The sequence below is a fragment of the Oreochromis aureus genome, linkage group 11, assembly GCF_013358895.1.
Source record: "Oreochromis aureus strain Israel breed Guangdong linkage group 11, ZZ_aureus, whole genome shotgun sequence".
Classification (NCBI taxonomy): Eukaryota; Metazoa; Chordata; class Actinopteri; order Cichliformes; family Cichlidae; genus Oreochromis; species Oreochromis aureus.
The window spans coordinates 33912877-33932956 of NC_052952.1; the positions used below are offsets into that span (position 1 = coordinate 33912877).

The window sequence follows — 20080 nt, forward strand, 5'->3', positions numbered from 1 at the left end:
GTGTGTGTATGTGTGAAATCATCAAATTCAAACCAAGCTGTCTCGTCACGCCCTGCAGCTTTTTGCACAATATGAAGTAACGGCTCTCCCAGCAGCTCCCTGAGTCACAGTAAGAATTACAAACACACGCATACACACAAATACATGCACACATGGTTATCGCCCTTCCTTTTCTTCTCCACACAGTGGCAGGAAGTTGTCCAGATATCCGCAGGGCCCTCTGAAAAAAGAGCGAGTGAACAAAGTGGGCTGGGTGGTGGAGTTGGAAGGTGTTGGTGGCAGCGGTGATGGGGATTTGGTGACTTCACTCACAGTTAACTGTTCATTGTGAGCAGCCGGGCTGCAGCTACGAAAGAGCTACAGAGTCTTTTCAGTACGTGAAATAGAGAGTCTCATCTGAGCTTTGGCACATTAGAAGCAGTTTGTAGTGGAGTAATACCACACAGCTGGACTGGAGGACGGCTTTTTGAGAAGAAGGGGCCAGCACCTGGTGACCGGGACGGCCTGAAGATGATAGCTCTGAGGACGTTTGTTCTTCTGGCACTGAGCTTGACATGTCAAGGTGAGTTACCCCCCCTCCCCATTCGAAGAGTTTTATTTTTCTTTTGAACCTACATGAAACACACCACCTGCTCAGTGAGTGACCAAACTGAACCCTGTGGCTATATGCCATGAAAACAAAGAGTGGTTTAAAATGCATTCAGTTACAGACATATTTATATTTCTTTCAATGTGTAAAATATTTAAAGGTTTACATGATTAAAAACACACTTGTGTCAAACTGTAGTTCATAGTTATTTCTTCTGTTTTGTTAAAGACAAAATGAAAAACTTTTTTTTTTTTTTTAATGTCAGCAGTATATATACATATTTTTTAATCTTTCCTGGCTCATTTTTGTAAAATTACTCGTATCCAAAAGACTCCCTTTGCTGGCCGAGTGAACATGTCTAATTACAGCTCTATTGTCTATGCGTTTTTTTCTACCATGACTTTATGGTCCCGCACACACCTGCCAAACCCATTGTCCAACTCCATCACATTCTTCATTGCCAGAGTAACAACCTTCGACCTTTATCAAGTTCCCGACCCACTCCATTTCCTGTTTCTATTCGTTTCTCCTGGAAACTTCCTGTTTGTGTCAGGCTCATTTCCTGTTCCCTTTAACAGTCCGAATCAGGAGCCACCTTTTATGGCTTGACCTGCATTGTTATGAAAAGCTGCTAATGGGTCTGAAACAATGAGTGGATTGAATTTGTGTGTGAGCTGGTCTGGGGATAAAAACAGAGAAAACTGCTTGTACAGTAATTTTATTTTCTGCAGCTGTGCATAATGTCTGGTTAGATAAGCTGAAATTTAGGAGCTCAGATCTATTTTACTGTCCCAGAAAACAGAAATTGGAAAGCTGTGGAAGTTTATTTACCTGTGACATACCTCACTGCTGATAAAAGTCACCTGCAGTTTAAAATAACCATGTGTGCTCCATAATGGACAAAATATTAATTAAACAGTAGATCTACAAATACTACATCTGCAAATACTCTTTAATTTAGTGAGGAATACTATATTCACGCTGTGTGGTGTTGTGCAGTTTTTTTCTGTTGTTGTGGTTTGTTTGTTTTTTTCTGAAGTCTAATATGCATCTGTCTCCACAGCTGCATCTGGTGATCCATGGGGCCACTGCCCGGTGAACCGAAAATGTAAGGAAAAGTTTGCAGATGGGTCGTGTAACAGAGAGTGTACGGACCCCGAGTGTCTTAGAGACGGCTTTGACTGCCTGAAGGACAGGGTTCCCTGCAAGTAAAATACTTTTGTTCGTCTTTTCATCACAGCCCTCTGACTTTCAGAGCTATTACAAATATTTTTTAACTTAGTGATGAAAGCAAAACAGATATTAACTTTGACATGTAATGTAATATAATTTTTTTTTTTCCAAAAGTTTGGGTGTAGAAACAGATAGATTAACCATATATCATGAAACAAAAAGGTAATAAGATAGTGACACACAGCTTATTTATGCACTGTATTCTAATGCTTCTTATAAATATTTGATCAACTAAGATATAGTTTGTGGCTCTGCTAATATCACCTGTTCTTCTTCATCTTTTCCAAATTTTATTGTGGTAATACGTTACCCTTTATTTTTATTTAAAAGAAAACATTATGGAAAAGAAACTGGGCCAAGAAATTCAAACACAATGTAATCTAAGAGTAAAACCTGTTGATTATTACTTTTATAATCATTTATGGAAGTTTAGTGTTCAGTCTTTTAAAAAAAATGAAACTATAAAAAAACACTATAATATAAACTATAATACTGAAGAGATGCAGGCAACACAAAAGTATCTATAAAAGTAGAATAAATGAAAACATTAAGTAACCTTAATACAAGTAGTCTGTTATCTGTTACTGTTCAGTTTACCTTGAGTTGAGATTATTTCTTAGATCACCTACTCTTTTTTTGTTTTTTTTCTCCACTTCTCATCATGACTCTCAGCCCGGGCCACATTCACTACTGCCGTGATCATTTTGCCAACTCCCTCTGTGATCAGGGATGTGATAGCGCGCCCTGTGGATGGGACAGCAGCGAATGCTTCAAACACCAGAGCCCCGTGTGGGCTAAAGGCACCCTGATCCTACACACTCGAATCCCACATCAACGTGGCGTCTCCTTCAACAGCTCCGTGCTCTGGGCACTCAGCGTCCTCCTCCTGTCACCGCTTAAGCTGAGAGACTCCGTGCCCCTCGCCACCACCAGGAATTTGTTTGACTTTAATGCTCAGGAGCTTGCCAACATGCTGGCGCAGGCGTCACCAGCAGACTCAGATGGGTGGGTACTGAGACAAATGTTTCTGGCGTTGTGATTAGGAGTTTCAAAAACAGTGCATGTTCTTTGTTTAACCTTTATGTAACAAGAGACATTTTGGCCTGGCAACATAAAAAGTTTAAGACAAAGCAACACAATAATAAGTCTAAAAAGAGGCAAATCAGCACCATCACAAGGAGTAAGTGGCCCTGTCAAGTCCTGTTGTAATTAAAATGTTGATATTTGGCACCAGAGTATCGATAACTGTATTATGAAAGAAAGCAATATTGGTATTTTTCCCACTCTTAGCCTTGCCATAGATATCACTCTGTTTAAATCTGTCCTGCAGATCATTCCAAGAGGGTGAAGCTGAAGACATTGAGGCTTTTTTTCCTCTTTCATCTTACCTTATCTTGTGATTTCACATAACCTTATTTGTGTAAAATAAGATTACACAGCACAAGTACAATTATTTAGGAATATCGGTGTAAAAATACAAAAATATACAAATGAGCTTAGAGCTCAGAGTAGAATTTATGAATTATCCATTTGATTTCAGTTAGAGATTAGGCTATGTGTTAGAGATGTAGAAAATTATGTAACCTTAAATTTGTTTGCATTCAAAAAATAAAGTGTTAGATCATAGCTAAATAGGGTAAAATAGCATATCCCATTCCCCAAATAGGTGTGGTTAGTCTTTTAGGTGAGTTACAGTTATACTGTTTTCTAAACACAGGCACAGTCAGTTCATTTCAGTATCAAGTCAAAAAATAAGACATGCTTGTTTTCTGCTTTAAATATTGGAGTAGTTAGTAAATCAGTTCACATGCTTGGTTTAAATATTCTCCTCCCTAAATTTTAACTCCTAAAAATATATATACAACAGAGTAAGTCTGCGTTCCCACTTCTTAGATGCAATCTTGTCACTACACTCTCTTTGTAAATGCCCAGTTTGTGCTGGCATAGTGTGTTACTAAATCTGGCCCTTAATCAGTATAGTTAAGACTTGTACATATTTAAGGCAAATAAAGTGTAACTGGGAAAGACGATTCACAGCTATGTGAAATTCCATATTCTCCATAACAGTTTTGGATCATTGTGCATTAACACAATTAAGACAAAAAAAAAAGTGGGCCAAACATAAAACCTTGGGGAACTCCATTAATTACAATAAGCCAGTCATAATTGAGCTTTGTAGCTTTATTTGTTTTGAAATTATCTTTGTGTTTTGTTTTCTTTTTATAAATTTATTTTGTTGAAAGAGTGTAACTTTTTGCAAAGGTAATTTTACCCATTCGAAAATACATATAAAACAATTCTCAAAGATGACATACGTGTTTTTTCCAATCATTTCTTACTCTCTTTTTCCTAGCTCCCTCCTTTTCCTCCAAGTGGACAACAGGCCATGCTCCCGTTCACCCTCTACCTGTTTCCCTTATGCAACCGAGGCCGCAAATTTCCTACGTGCTGTAAAGGAACTAAAACCTACCTCTTTCCCCAACCTCTCAGAGCTGGATGCCGTCATCAGCATTAGAGGTGTCCGAGAGGAAATAGGAAGCAGAGAGGAGGAAAAGGAAGTTGAAGGTAGGCTCACATGTCCTGTCTCCCACACACGCACATTTCCAGCTTTGAATTTCATCCAAACAAAACACTATAAAACACCTTTGTGTTTCCAGTGTGTACATTTTGTGCAGATTTTCAGATTTGTTGATGTGTTTCATATTTCAGATATAAATAGATACAAGCAAAACGATAAAAATGAATCTTTTTCAAGTGTTTTTTTGTCTTTGTGTCTTCTTTTGTTGTTTGAATTATTTCACTTAAAGAGCCGACTCCTGCGTGGCTTTGGGCCGTAGTTGCCATAGCCATTGGGCTTCTGCTGCTGCTGCCTCTTGTGGTAATCCTGGTGGTGAGGAGGGTGAGGCAGCAGCGGGCAAAGAGGAACAGTACTGACAGGGTGCAGCACCGGTCTAAAGTCACCGACAGTGACAGCAAAGCCAAGGCCTGGATACAGCATGCTACACACCAAGAACAACGGGTCAGAACCAGCAGAGAGAAGGATAAGATCAGCTTGAAGAAAAAGAAAAAGGCCAAGGAAGCAGAAAAAAAGAGAAGGAGGGAACCGCTAGGGGAGGATGCCATGCGAATGCGGTGAGTGGAGCTCATTTGAGAGGATGTTTTGTCTGCCAATCTCCGGAATGATGTCATTGCATTCAATAACAAGAGAGAGCTCATCCTGTATAATTATTACAAAGGCTGAATGTCACTTCACTTTCACCCTGGTACATTTTCCCATCTAATCCTGCCCTGAAACACAATTCCCAGTTTCTTAACGGCAGGTAACCAGTGGTTGGTGAAGAGTAAAACTAGACCATGTTGTTCTTACAGGAATTGCTGTAGGATTGCAGCAAGCAGAAGAGTAAACCAGCTAAACCTTTATAGGCGGTTAGAGTCAGGAGTTTTGAAAAGAGCTGCCAGTTAAGTTTCGGTAACTGTTTACAAGATTTAATTTTAAAAAATTGTCTGTGTGTGTCTGATATGTAAATAACAAATGTTTAAGATGTTTTTGCTAAATATAGAACAGAATTCATAGAATCAGACAACTGCTTTTTTAATGTTATTATTTATGATATTTTGATTTTCACAATCCCCTTTGTGAATTAACAAAAACATTTCCTGTACAACAGATAAAAAGCAGATTTAGATGATTACCAAGTTTTGGTTCAAAATAGCAGGCAAAAAAAGAAATACTTTGTTAGGTGAGGTACGGAAATATTTGATAAACAGTAAAACATACATAAAGTTAAAAAACATCATAGGCACACACACACGCAGACACACCAGTCATTTATGTATTTATGCATGCACAAATGACAAAGTTTTACAAAGAACTTTGTTCCCTGCAGAAAACAAGTTTTGTCCATGACTGCAATGATTTCACCTTCATTAACTAATAATGGTGAACATCAGTGCTTAAATGATTCCCATCTATAACTAATCATTTTAAGTAATTCAGCTGTGAATGTGTATCTTCTGCATAAGAGTGGGCTTTAGATCCATATATATTAAAATAGTATCATTCTATATTAGCTAGTTTGAAGATTTCTGCTTTTTAGTCAAGTTAAACATTGTATTTGGTGTAGAAAATTATAGAGGACATTTTTTAATATGTTTTAACTTATATATTCTCTACTTAAGTCTTAATTAACCTCAAAATATAATCAGAAGCTTAGGTGAAAAAGCATATAATCAATAACTGTACCCATAGTTGAGATATAGTACTGGGCTTATGGTGAAAACAGGAACAGTTAATATTTCTGGACCTCAGACATCCCAGTGATGTCCACTTCACTTCTGCATCAGTACCTTTGTTTCATATCAGCCGATCTTTACGTAATATATTATTGTTGTTAACTGTACTGAAAAATAAGAAAGTAAAACAAAGGACATGAAAACAGAATGTGCCCACGTGAAAACCACTGCGGTTTTCAATGTGCCGTATCAAAACTGTGCTTTGGTTTTCAGGCCTCTTAAGAGGGACCAGGATATAGGAAGCGACACAGACTTTACCCAGAGTTCAATGGAGGACCTCAGTGTGAGATGCTCCAGACGTCAGGATGATGCCTCCATCTGTGACCACAGGACCCAGGAGCAGAAACACTACCGTGCTGGAGCCTCTCAGCCCCGCAGAGCTATACAGTGTAAGGAAACATCAGTATTTTGTCTCAGTTGCTTGACTATCTGGCTTAGTCATCTCTATCTGGCAGATATTGTAATCAAATCTATCATTTTTCAACTGTAGTCACAGATGGTCTCCGATTGACCTCAGCAGCAGAAAAGATCACTGCTATGATTCAAAGAGCAAATCTGTGTTTCCAGTTTCTCCATAATGTTTTTCATTTGATATTTTTGCATTTGATTGCTTTGGTAGTTGCTCAAAGTAAAATATTTTCAGGCATAAACTTGGGAGTTTTATGCTATTTTTGATCCAGATGATTATTAAAAATAATAATTAGTTGCACCTATAGGCTGAAAATTTCACCACAGATGTCACACGTACAAAGCTGAAATTCAAACTGTATTTACTGTCAGACCCAGAATCACTCTATTTAGTATCTTGGGTATCTCACAGCTAAACTCACAGACTATTGTTGTAAAGTGAATAAAGTGATTTAATAAAGTAAAGTAAAGCAATAAAATTTATAGTAAAGCAGGATTCATACTAACACACTTTGCATCACAAAATTGCATTTTGGGACATAAAATGTTCCATGACAACTATACATTTCCTGTTTTAATAATGTCCTTAACCCTGAAATGTTGCTTGCTTTCCCTCAGCTCCACCTAGAGGTTGGGAGAGGAACGCCATGCCTCCTCCGCTGCTCAGTCCTCCTCAGCAGGTCTGTTTCATTATGTCAATGTTTTGAGGAGCCATTATATGCCAGGAATTTAAACTGTTTTTGTCCCTGTGATTGTAGAGAGATTCTGATGGTGTATTTAGTTTCATGTTTTACTTAAAAAGATTTTTTATGTTTTGACTTTAGAACAAGATTTTAGAAAAGAAGGTTTAAACTTTTTAAAAATAAAATTAAAAAGGGCATTATGACACAGTTTGTATTGATTATGTGTCTCATCATTGTGGTTTGGTTGCGTTGGCAGTCTGCAGAGTGGTGCGGCCCAGATGGGTCTGTGGTTCTGATCCGAGCAGTGCGTAGTGGGCTGGACAGAGTGGTCTTGGAGCTTCTGCGAGCAGGAGTGCCAGTCAACAATACGGATCATACTGGTAATGCTTCCTGGTCCCAGTTACTATCATGAAAACATGGCTCAACACCAAACCTAATGAACCTAAAATAGAATTTCAATCTAAAAGTTTATTTCTTTAATCTTTTGGCTTAAGAATAATTTAAGTTGTAACAATGAACAAAATCCAAGCTATTCCAACACACACAGACATCATGGTCAACATGACAAATATTAAAGCTAATGCTTCTAAAATTCTTTAACTATATGTTTAGAAACAAAAACAATGGAAAGGTTAAAAGGTATCCGGTAGACAACGGTTCCTCAAAAGGTCTCTCTTTGAAATTTAATGGCGTTACATCCGATACCTTTTGTGATGTCTCTCCAAACCGGAACTGTTGACTTTCTGTTGGTTCACGTCATGGGATCACCAAAGTTTGTATATTTCAATTAAGTTAGACCACCAAATTACATTGTTTAGAGCAGTGGTTCTCAAATTTCTGCCATGCCTCACTTTAGCTGCCAAAGTTCATTCCCCACACCCCGTATTGATTTTTACTTAAATAAAGGTGCACATCATCGGCACAGTGGCATCAGCAAACTTTTGTTTGTTCAGTAAACAACAGAAACAATCCTTCACATTAGTTTCACTTCACAGTTTTTACCTGGTTGTCTATGCCACCACGCAGTGGTCCCACACCTCACAGTGTGCAGTACAGGGTGATGCCACTAGCATGAAAAAAAAGAACGTGTCTAAATGCAATATGTGTTTAGACAAGAGTGGATTGAAGTTTAAATTTAGTTTATATAGCACCAGTTCAAAACAATACATGTCTTAAAGTGTTTTATTCTAAGAGAGAGACCCTCAATGATCAGACAGTCAGAACTTCTGTTTAACAGGAAGAGACCTCTGGTAGAACCTTCCTCAGAGATATAGTCAAACATATCTTATCTTTAGGCACTTGGCAAAGTAAAAGTTCTGATTTCTGTTACATAAATAAACCTAATGAAATAAACCTAATGAAATAAACCTAATGTTTTCAGCAAAAACTACCTTTTAACAGGATTAAGCCAATGAAAGAAGCAGGGCCAGTCTCGCCTGACATAGCTGGGGTGCAACAGCACACAAATAACACACAATACAAATCTTAAACACCTGCCCAGTGGTGAGCCAGCAGTTACAGACCAAAATCTCTGACCCAGAGGTAGATGGAAGAAAGGTACAGAGAGATAGACAAGACATGCAGTAGTGGTGTATCAATGCAGAGTGGCTGAAAGAGAGGAAAGTGGAGAAGAGCTGCTAGCACAGTATGAGCAGTCTGAGCCTGTAGCAGAATAACTAAGAGAGAGGATGTCTGCCTCCTGAACCCAAACATGTACAGCTCATGAGTAAGTCATTTTTTTCTGACACCTGTACACGGAGGGGTTGAGTAACTTGTAACTTACCCCATCTCTCTCACGTCCTCTTTTTGTGTCCCTCCTGTCCTGTCCTCTGCTGTCTGTGACCTCCATGACTTCCTCTCTCTCCTTCTCCAGCTCCCCTGCTGCCCTCGTCTGACTCAGAACAAAGTTAATGTGCTCTAGTACTTAAACTCAAGTCGATGGACATATTAGCTTTGGTGTTCATGCTTCCTTTTTTTACTTTTACTTTCTTTTGGGCCTCTGTGTCTCTATCTCCTTCTGCAGCTCTTAATCTTCCACCTTTATATCCCGTCATCTCTTTTCCAGTTTGGCTGAGGCAGGTCATCCCCTGCCTTCATCCTCCCTCTCCTCATCCTCTGGGCTCGTTGTGTAATAGTTGTTCACTGGCTGACTTACTCCCTCCCTTCTTCCCCTCTCAACCTCCCCCTCCACTCACACTGTCTCTCTCAGGGAGATCAGCCCTGCACTGGGCATGCTCAGTAAACCACCTCTCCCTAGCAAGGACCCTCATTCGCTACGGTGCTGCTGTGGACCTACAAGACAATAAGGTAGGCTCTGATGGAATTTCTCTAGTGTTAAGTGAAAACTTTTAATCCTGACATTTATTTAGTATCACTTCTGTTGTTTGTGGTTTTGAACTGCAAACAGAAGTAACATTTATGTTTGAATTTCTGAAGCATGAAGTGCTCATAAATATAAGTAATGTGTGGTATTCCTGATTATTTCTTTGTTAGGGCGAGACAGCACTCTTCCTCTCTGCCCTCCATGGCTGCTATGACACTGCCAGACTTCTTCTTCTTCATGGCGCCAATCTTGAGCTACACGACCGGAGGGGACGCCGGCCAATTGACGTGGCCAGAGAGGGAATGCGTCACCAAGTGCTGGAACTCCTGTTGGCTCATGAGATCCAGAGAGGACCCATCCCTGTGGACACGGGAAGCGACATGATGTGGGAGGAGCGCGCTCTGATGTACTCACCGTGGGTCGGCTCACAAGGCCTGCCCGGAAGAAGTGCTTCTTTCTCTGGTATCATAGGGCATCGGGATATGACCCCACCAGTACAAAAGTAAGATTTCAGAATTCTAAGGCAGATCAAAGTATAGAATTCTTTACCAGCCTTATAGCTAAATCAACAGGTTTAGCTAGCTAGATGGATGGATAGATACTCTATTGGCTCTAAAAGGGAAATTGTTGTGTTATAGCGACAGGGTAACTTATTCAAGTCAGTTTTATTCATATAACACCAAATCATAACAGCAGTCGCCTCAGAGCACTTTATACTCTAAGGTAGAGACCCTATAATAATACAAAACACCAACAATCAAACGATCCCCTTTGAGCAAGCACTTGGCAACAGTGGGAGTAAAAAACTACCTTTTAACAAATATTCCCACATGCGCATGGTAAGGGCCTGGTAATGTGAGATAATATGTCATAAAATAAAATAGATAATGATTTTAACACATAAAAAAACAAAGAAAATAAAAAGAAATGTGAGTATCTCATATAGTTATAGTTGAACTTCTTTGGGGATTCATTCGATGATACGCTGAAGTCACAAAATTAAAGTTTTTAGTAGATTTTTCATCCAAGCTATTGTTAACATAAACTGTACATAAAAAATGGCCACTGTGGGTCAGCGTGAGTGTTTTGGCTGTTGCCATCTTTGTTTTTTTGGAGTAAGAAATGACAACATGGGTGAAATGCTAAGTTATCAGCTAACACATGCTAGCTTGGTTTAGCCAGGTGCATCCGCAGACTGCATGTGTATGTATAAGTTCTTTGCACCAACAGAGACACCTATAAATTAGCACTGAGTAACATACAGATAATATACAGCTGTTTCAGTCGCCGAAACTGGAGCATTAATATTTAAATTAATATTTTATCAATATAAAAGCTTCAAATTTAATGAGTGGGACGTTATTTTACATAATTGATCAATTTGGAGAACAAAAAATGAAGATGTAGACATTCATTTGGACATAATCTTGTGTTAATGAAGACCTTATGAAGTCTTGGATGTCCATACCCAGGAAGGACTGCAAAAATACCAGTCATTTCCAGGTTTAAGGATTCATTCCTGTAGACCTCTATTAGGTTTTTTTGTTTTTATGCTGTCCAATGTTATGATCATCTTCTTGTCTCACCAGTGACTGGTCCATGGGCCGAGTGCAGTACCCTCCTCCGCAGAACTGGCGACCCCAGCTCAACCAGTCAGCAACGGCTCTCGTTCCTCCACGGGTCATGGGCCGCTCCCCTCGGCCAATCAGCACCTTACAAGAGGTAACGTCAGAAGATGAGGACCGTGACAGGCATCAGGAAGTGCCCAGAGCTGCCACGCCTCACTTCCTGTCCCCCCAGCCTGCCCCTCGGCAGCGTTCCTTCTCCTGCACCCAGCACGCACTGCAGCGCCGCTCCAGCGCTCACCAGCCAGAACCCAATTACCTTATAGTGTCAGACAGAGCACCCAATGAGCCCGTAGAGAGAGTAGTTGTTTCCCCTCCCACCGATGCTGCCACCCCACCAGAACACCAGCCAGCTGCAAATGGAGACAGTGTTATTAGAGTAGAGCAAGCAGCAGTAAGTTCAACGAACTCGGAACAGAAATCCAGAAGTGAGAGGTTAAACAACATGACTGACTCCACACAAACAGCCCTGTAGGAAAAGAAATTAAATTTAGCTTCCTTTAGAGACACCCAGTTTTAGTTTGTCATTTGGTGCAAAGCTCTAAGCTGGACTGTAATTATTTGTATCCAGTGTTTCTTTGCCCATCGTTTCTTAAGTGGATAGGTGTCAGACTAATACACAACAGCATAGAGAGATATTATTTCCCTTATTACCTCTTTTTTAATTATTTTTTTTAAACTCAGCCTGATGTAAATAATTGTTTTCTTGTTTTGTTAAGATTGAGGGATACTGTTGTAAATGTTCTCTTATATGGCATGTTCAGATTTTGTAAATAATAAAATTGAACGTCTAAGATGAATTCTAGTCAAATATGCAACAGCTGGTATTCATTGAAGAAATATTCAAGGAAAAATAAATAAATAACACATGCATAGCTGCACAGAGATGTCAGGGATGCATGCAATAAAGTGACTTTTTGTTGACATGTTGTGGATTTTTTCTTGTTAATTTACATCCACAGTCAGCGCATTCTTAAGTTATCATTAGTTCTTTATCTGTCATATTTTTTCAACTCATGATCATCAAGCAGTAATGATGTCTTTGTAGAGGCAAGACCTGCAACTGTGCATCTGCATTCAAACCACTCTTGGTACTTATCCGGGGACTTAAAAATAACTGAAATCTAAAATAACTTTTATTAAATGAAAATGAGTGCATAGAGTCAGCAATAAAAATTAGATTAAAACTGCTTAAAATGTTTGCCGACTTTTTTCCAAAATCCATCGCCACCCCCACCCCCACCCAGAATCACTATAATTGTAAAATACCATAAAAACCGAATCTCTTTTGATGACGCTCGTTTTTAATAACAGTCAGATTCTGCTTTTGGGACTGCAGAAATGAGTGAAGATGAGATGTGCCAGGTTTTAACTGTTGCACTCAGGCAGTGATGCGTAAAACACAGGCCAGCAGCTACTGCTCCGAGGAAACGTCCTGCAGATATTCTGGTCTCATTATTTTTAAGTTAAATAATGATCTGACTAATGTTTCTCAGTACAGATTTCATTTATTTATTAATTACTGTTGTTGTACTCGAAATTCTCCGTTTCCGTTGTTTGGCTGCATTTGAAATAGTTTTGATTTCTACTGACAAAAATCGTCATTATAAAAAAACAGACATGAGACAATCTTAAAATGAGAAAATCAGGCAAAATTGTAGCAGGTGTACATGTGATAAACTTTTTAATTTTAAAATCAAAACTTACCGACGAATCTAAACTGGTTTTCTCACGATAGCCACTGAAATTAAGCTAAATGTCCGGATGTGTTCACAACAAACATTCTGCCCATAAAACGACCACAGGTAGGAATTAAAAAAGTTTTTTACGACAATGACATAATGACATGCCAATAATTCAGCTTAGGGCTGCAAAACTTGAAAATAATATAATGGAATTATTCCTAATCATATACACACAGTAAAATATACAGTGCCCGAAAAGTCTGTTTAGTATTATTATTATTATCTTCTTAAACATGAAATCTAAGAGTTTTTTTTATTTATTGGCACAAGCTGAAGTCTGTCCGAAACACATCCGCCTAAGCCAACCTGGTTTTAAAAAGGTTTATGAATTTGACATGATCTTTAATCAGCATGTTTCAATCCCATATGAATCTGTAATTAAAGAAAGAAAACCTTTCGGAAAATATCATGAAGTGATGGTATAATGAAACGTTTCATTCTTGGCCTTTTTCTACTATTTGAATTAAATCAGAACGAAAAATCTTTTTCTGCTTTGTCATTTAGATGGTGTGTATCGCTTTCAGTTTGTAAATGTCTTTCTTCAGACGAAGGAGCGTATTTGTGGGAAGACTGAGCTGCACTAACAGCTAAGTGTTAAAATTGATACATCCCGAAAAATAGCACAAGGTGTGCAAGTCATTTACACTTCTGCATTTGGGTTCCGAGGCGCATTTGCCAACTGCAGACGTGTAAATGACTTGCATGATAAAAGAATTGCTGCGAAGGCAGGTCTGTAAACAGGTGGAATTAAATGTAATCAGTAAGCATAAAGCACCTTTACGCACACCACAAAGTGTCGTATTATTTCTGCACTAAGTTACATGACAGTCACAACATAAATTTCTATATTTAGTTAAATGTATTTAAGTTTATTGTTTTATTGCTGTGAAAGAAAATTATTGGATTTATTTACATTTCTTTGTGTATTTCTTTGTGTTATCAGAGCTCAGATATATCTGGTCATCCCGAAAAGCTGTCTACCGGAAGCAGGTAGCTCATCTGAGCTGCTCATCTACCACTAGCAAACATACACCCTATTACTAATACACACTAGTGTACATAAAAAATAGTTTTTACTTTGGATGTATTTGGTACTAATATTTTTTATTTGGAACTGATTACATATTGATGGTGACACTTAGAGGTGCGTAAAGCAAAAGTTCCAGTGTTTTCCAAACTATGTGACAATAAATGCTTTTAATTTGGTGGATGCACATTTGTCGTGGCACACAGCACTAAGCAGACAAATATTGGAAAAGTGTGACAGTGGGAAACTGCTTCCTGCAGCTCTTTCTGGCCGTGGGAATGTGGAGCAGCAGGCTCAATCTTCACTTTATTACCTGTTAAAACTGATACTTCATTTACAAAGTGTGCTTGGAGGAAAGGTGACTCTTGGATTCCCACGCACAGATCTTACAGATCTTGTCACAAGATCCCCAAATAGGTTGTCATTTTTGTGATCATTTAACCAAACTTAACCAATTAAAGAGTCCCACGTAAAAATATGGAATTTAGCGTCATGGTTTCTTTCGAAGATCCCTTTGCAGACCTCTCATAACAATTCAGAAGTCCAGACTGAAAATTTGTATTAACATTAAATCCCTTTTAGATTATCTAACAACAGCTGAAGTTGATTGAGTTTGGCTGGATATGCAATGGATATTCACACTTCCATCGCCATAGTTTAGCGTGGGATACCCTCAACAAACTCTCTCTCATGGGAATCAAACTGTAGAATAGTTTCTCACTTCATTACCTGTTAGAAGTGATACATCCTAAAGAAGAGTCTTTGAGAGGGGAGGCGAAAAACAGGTCCCTGTGGGCAGACCTTTCTAAAATTATATATTTACATTAAACACACAAACAGGCTACTGTTACCTTTTGATATCAGTCCCCTTTTTCACACTTTTTCGAGGATACACCTAAAAAAAAATTTTACGCACTCCCTCAAATTTAGAATAGACTTTCCTGACTCGGCGAAACATGTTGTGCACAAAGTTGTTGTTATACAGTCATGATTAAAAGACAAATATCTGCAGTAATGAATATAGAAATGTTAATGAAAAAAATTATAGGAACAACTTGAGACTTTTCCTTGGTACAGATTTTTGCTCACTGCTAAAAACTTCGACACTTGAAAGATGTCTCGGCGTTGTCTCCATAACCATTTTACCCCAGAACCTGTTTTCTAAGGACTCTATCCACGATAATGGCCTATAAGGTCGGGGTAATGTACCTGAGCTTCACGCTGTGTGGGCGGCTCTTTGTCACATATGCAAGTAAAGTTTCAGAGGGGCTGATCACACATTTCAAAGGCTCGTGCCTCTCCCACTTGCATGGGCAGCTGCACGCGCCAGAGGATTAGGGAAAACTCCAAGCGACGCGCCGTTCAGTCTGCATGCATCTCCTAAATTCCTATTACAAATGTGTTAAAAGTAAAACGTTTAAAGCAAATTCGAAGCCTTAATTAATTAATAATTAAATATATGGATACATGTTTATATTTGTTACATCTCTTATATCAGCGACCAGCTGGGGAGGGATGAACTTAGTTTATTGATGTATTCCTAGTAGGTTTTAGTGGGCTTCTGAAAAACCTTTATCAATTAAATCTAATTACGGCGTATTTGTCATTATTAATAATCTATCTTACTTACGTGAACAATAATAAAGATCTACTGAATAGTCGTTGTATTTTGGCACGTGTCTTTAGGTCTGTTGCCTCATGTTGCCACACTCTGAAGGCGAATATCAAAGTCACCCTGAGGTGATTCACAAGCCTTACATAACCTTTATAGGTGGTTGGAATAATTATTTGCATGATATTGAGCGACTGGCAAAATGTCTACTTTCAAAGTGACAAGGAGTCAGTGATAAACGGGCTGGCATTCATGTGTTGCTGTTTTAGCGACTAAATGTTTGTATCTGTAGATGTAAGGGAACAGGAATTAAAACTGACCAATCAACTTTGACAACATGGAGACCGTGATGTTTTTTTAGTTGTTCCCTGGCCATTTAACTGCATTAATTTAAAGATCTGTTCATATCTTGAAAGAATTATTTCTGTGGGTATCTTATTTGCATGAATGTCGGTGGGAAGTCTAATGAGCTTGGAAAGAAAAGCGTCTGGACTGTAAAAAAGTGGAAAATACGCGTGCGAACGTGGGAAGTGTCTCCTCTCATTTTCAGACTGGTGTCAATTTTAACAGGTAGCTGTAAATGGAGCGCTAATTCCTCCTTTCCCACGAGAAATATCTCAATCCTTTCGATGCTGCTTTCTCTGCACAAATTAAAGAATTTTCTGAATTAAGTATATTGGCTCGGCGATAAATCTGAAAATCTTTCTCATCCTATAACTGATTGTTTTTTATTCAACTTAAAATAGATCTGAAGTGAAAACTGGTCATAGGATCACACTGCCGCTTCTCACCGCTTCTAAAAAGCAAGCTTTCCTTCAGGATTAGTTTTTTCTTTTGGTGTTTAAGGCACGTGTCAGCTTTGCATGCGCAAATACCCCCTCCCAGTCCCCCCCAGTCCCCCCAAGCAAGATGAGTTACCAGCTTTTTCAAATAAAGCACAAGAGCAGAAAAAAACGCCTGGAGTAAAATTATGTTCATTTTAAGTTAACATTTCAAACGTTTTTACGCAAGACTTTTATGTACTTTTTCTAACTTTACGCACGCGACTGCGCATAAGATTCATTCTCTTGTTTTATACTCTTGACATCAGATCAAGATTAGACAATTTCAAAACCAAAACCGAACCTAGGGTTTTTTTCATTTGCAGTGTTACCAAACGGTGAGACCGGGACCTGGAGGAGGGGTAGGAAACTAGGAGGAGTCTGAGAGGCTGTCAGGACCACAGTAAAATAAGTGGCAGGAAACTAGAGTCTCATTTCCAGATCAGTAACAGACTGCAAAGGAAGCTGTTACCAGCAGACCAGAACAGAACATGGGACCATCGGTTGCTATGAAGATTTTACATGAAGCCGAGAAATCAACAAATAACAGAAAGGTAAAGGAAGTCCAGATACACGTCAGGTGACGTGATTTCATTTTATATAGAGATTCTCTGTTATTATCACAATAACAGTCAGATTCATTGAGAATTAAAGCATCAGCTTTATCAAAGTTTCAGTAATTTGGAGATATGAAAAAGTGTATATCATTTATTTATCTTTTTTTTGTTATTGTTATTGCTATGTCTGTTTTTTATTACTATGTGCATATTAGTATCGTACAGCACTTTGGTCGACCAGGTGTGTTTTTAAAGTGCTATATAAATAAATGATGATGATTTAGTGAGCTGAATTACCTCTAAGTATTTAGTCATTTCCATTTGCTCTTTTTTTTTTTTTTTTTTTTGCTTTTCTTTGGTATTTTTTTCTTTTTACGCGATATATAATTAAACAAAATCAGGAAACCACTTTTAGACGTTGGTTTTTCTTTTTTTGGCAATAGTTAATAAAATCTCAGGTGGAGAAACGTCGAAGGGAGAGAATGAACCGCAGTTTGGAGTGTCTGAGGACCATGTTGCTGCAGGAGCCACATAAAGTAAGAAGTTTTTAGTTCTCTATGAATTTTATAGAAATAAATCGATGTGGTTCATACTTGTGGTGTTTATTATTTATTATTATGAAACATGAAGGTTAACTTGCTGCTCTCATGCAGGGGTCCACTCAGCACCGAGTGGAGAAAGCTGAGATACTAGAGCACACAGTCCTCTTCCTCCAGAACACTGCCAAAGGAGACAAGACTACAGGTGGAGGTGGGGACCAGAAACGCTCCTTCCAGGACGGTTTCTGCACTTGCCTGCAGAGAGCTGCGGGGTTTCTGGGCCCCGAGGGGAAAGGGTCGGAGCTCGGATCGGCGCTGGATGCAGCTTTCGCCGCACGTTTGGCCCGTTCAGACTCACAGCCCGAAGGTCTCCAAAGCAGAAACTTTGTGCCACACGCAAAGTTTATTCTGCGGATGCTGAGGCAGAAGTCCAAGCTCAGACTGCCGGCACGTGCCTCCGGGGAGAAACGTTTGATCCGACCTTACCCACTCCCACTCCAACAAAGGTTTCCCAGAGTCCCCAAACAGCCTCAGAAACAAAGAGAGTCTGAGATCAGAGCGGAGAGAGGAGCGACCAAACAGAGCTCATCCCAGAGCTCCCCGTCCAGCCAGACTTTGTGGAGACCTTGGCCCTGATCAACAGGAAGTGACTTCAGAACTATCAATGACTATAAACTATTTAGCAAAAACACACAACTACTTTTTAAAAACTGTAGTCTTATAAAGACGCATAACTTCAGGTCCTGTAAATATTGTAAATAGTCGAGTATGACTTGAGCTGTATGTGTAATAGGGTCGATTCACTGTTTTAAATACTTTTCAATGAGCTCAGTCAACCATGTAAGTGGCTCAGGCGAACGGGGACTCTCTCAGGCTGCGACACAGGTGAGCTGGATCAGCCCAGCGGTCCAGCTGGGATTGCTGCGCTGAAGAGCGAGTGAAGAGGTGAGTTTCACGAAGCCGAGGAGATTTTGTCCTCTTTGAAAGCTGCTACTATGTGCCGTCATGATTAAAGAGCATGCTGCGGTAGTGGATAATGACTGAGTGTCCATCCATCACATTTCCAGGTGTGGAAGCTCAGGGTTTGAGGCTGGGAGACCCACGCAGCCCTTCATATTCACCTCTCTGCTGGAACGAGCGACATCGGTGTCTCTGTGTACAACATCACTTGTATTCAATCTGAAGATATTTCAGGTCGATTTTTGCACAATAATTTATTCTGGATTTCTCCCTATGATGAGCTGTACTCTTCAAAGTTCAAACAAACAAAATAAATCTTTAAAAACATGTCGTGTGATTGTTTCAAGATTAAAGGAAACCCGGAGGCATTTTACTCTGGCAGCTCTTTTTAGTCCGAGGCAGAGGTGTGAAGCTCGACCTCCTGCAGAGTTACATCCTCCAGGTGTGAAGTCTGGTCATGAAATGAAAGAGCTCAGCAGCAGCTCTCACTTCAAAGACATCGCAGATAGCCATTGTCGCACTTTATTTACTGGCACTGAAAGACTTTTGGATTAAGATTAGTTGATATAGTTCAGATAATTTAAGACAACTCAATAATATTAATAACTACATCCACTTTTTTCTGCATCATCCAGTTTCATTTCTCACAGAGTTGCCTTTAAACATATTTAGAATAGCAGGATCCATTAAAGTCAAGATCATTTCACATAATTAACACACAGCTCACATCTGCGTTTGTTTCCTTTGTATTCAGCGTCTATCCTGTCACCAGCATCGCCCCCAGCTGCTCAGAGGTCATTTGTTTTCCACATGTGTGTGGTGTCAGGTCCCAGGGAGCAAAACGTGTCTTAACCCCTATTTTAAGGATCAGTGGCATTTTTTCCCCCCTATCAGCACCGTTAGTTTGAAACTATATTGTAGGCTTTATGTGACACCAGCAGTGATAAATCACTTTATCAATGCTGGTCATCATGCCCTTTTGCTGCTAAAGTATTTATACCTACATTCTACATCCATACTCCATACTGGTACTCAGGTCGTTACACTCTATTTATTGTATTATTTTATTACTTGTTATTCTGTTTTGTTAAAAAAGAACAAAAAAAAACAAAAAACAACCCAACTATTTATTTAATACTTTTTAAATTCTGCTTCTTCGTTATTCTGTTTCTTTTCGCTCCGGGACCGTGTGTACATAATTTCGTTCCACCTCATGTAAACATGTGATGCGAACGACAAATAAAGCTCCTTGAATCCTTACAGTTCTCATACACATTTTATATGAAGTGCAATTTATGGACCCTAAATGCCTCATCACTTCTGGTCCTGCAACTTCCCCCAACAAAACATTTTCTCCATTAATTTCATTCTTCTGAAGAAAATAACTGTAGTAACTTCTTGACAGAGTTTTACTGCTTTGTGGCTCCGTCAGCACCATTATACTTGTATATTATATATAATGTACATGTACATATAACACCCACCCCTGTTGGTGTTATATATACATACATTTTTGAATCAGGTACTGGAGCTGGACCAGCTGGGGAACAGGGAAATTTGATGCTCAGATGGGCACTGACAGTGAAACCTGGAGGGGTGGGAATGATAATTAGGAACAGTCTGCATGATCTAAACTTGACTGTGGTTCTGTTATTTGACTCATGT

At 39.1% G+C, this 20080-nt stretch overlaps 2 protein-coding genes and 1 long non-coding RNA gene across 4 annotated transcripts; 2 read left to right on the forward strand and 1 right to left on the reverse strand.

Moving 5' to 3' along the window:
- The first annotated feature begins 32 nt into the window (after positions 1-32).
- Positions 33-12078, forward strand: notchl (notch receptor, like). Of its 2 annotated transcripts, XM_031728409.2 has the most exons (12): positions 33-109; positions 187-562; positions 1653-1797; positions 2495-2827; positions 4176-4387; positions 4630-4954; positions 6329-6504; positions 7142-7203; positions 7463-7586; positions 9416-9513; positions 9700-10031; positions 11119-12078. In XM_031728409.2, the coding sequence occupies exons 2-12, from the start codon at positions 511-513 to the stop codon at positions 11627-11629; spliced, it is 2370 nt and encodes a 789-aa protein (XP_031584269.1). In that variant the 5' UTR covers positions 33-109; positions 187-510; the 3' UTR covers positions 11630-12078. The 2 variants fall into 2 exon arrangements, with proteins under 2 accessions (XP_031584269.1, XP_039475707.1); XM_039619773.1 differs by lacking the exon at positions 33-109 and having other exon boundaries at positions 209-562; positions 1653-1697.
- LOC120442705 lies at positions 10176-11550 on the reverse strand. The gene is made up of 2 exons (XR_005614881.1): positions 11414-11550; positions 10176-11241 (listed from the first exon to the last, which is right to left on the reverse strand). It is a non-coding gene; the product is annotated as an uncharacterized LOC120442705 (long non-coding RNA).
- Positions 12079-15108: 3030 nt separating the features above from the next.
- LOC120442740 (transcription factor HES-7-like) lies at positions 15109-20053 on the forward strand. The gene is made up of 3 exons (XM_039619889.1): positions 15109-15126; positions 17360-17452; positions 17570-20053. The coding sequence occupies exons 1-3, from the start codon at positions 15109-15111 to the stop codon at positions 18089-18091; spliced, it is 633 nt and encodes a 210-aa protein (XP_039475823.1). The 3' UTR covers positions 18092-20053.
- The last annotated feature ends 27 nt before the right edge of the window (positions 20054-20080 follow it).

Bases quoted from the DNA above. Each gene is read 5' to 3' on its own strand.
- LOC120442740 (XM_039619889.1), top strand. The intron at 17,453-17,569 runs GTAAGAAGTTTT...GCTCTCATGCAG, and splicing joins TGCTGCAGGAGCCACATAAA to GGGTCCACTCAGCACCGAGT.
- notchl (XM_031728409.2), top strand. From the start codon at position 511: ATGATAGCTCTGAGGACGTTTGTTCTTCTGGCACTGAGCTTGACATGT. The intron at 4,955-6,328 runs GTGAGTGGAGCT...TTTGGTTTTCAG, and splicing joins GAGGATGCCATGCGAATGCG to GCCTCTTAAGAGGGACCAGG. The intron at 6,505-7,141 runs GTAAGGAAACAT...GCTTTCCCTCAG, and splicing joins GCCCCGCAGAGCTATACAGT to CTCCACCTAGAGGTTGGGAG.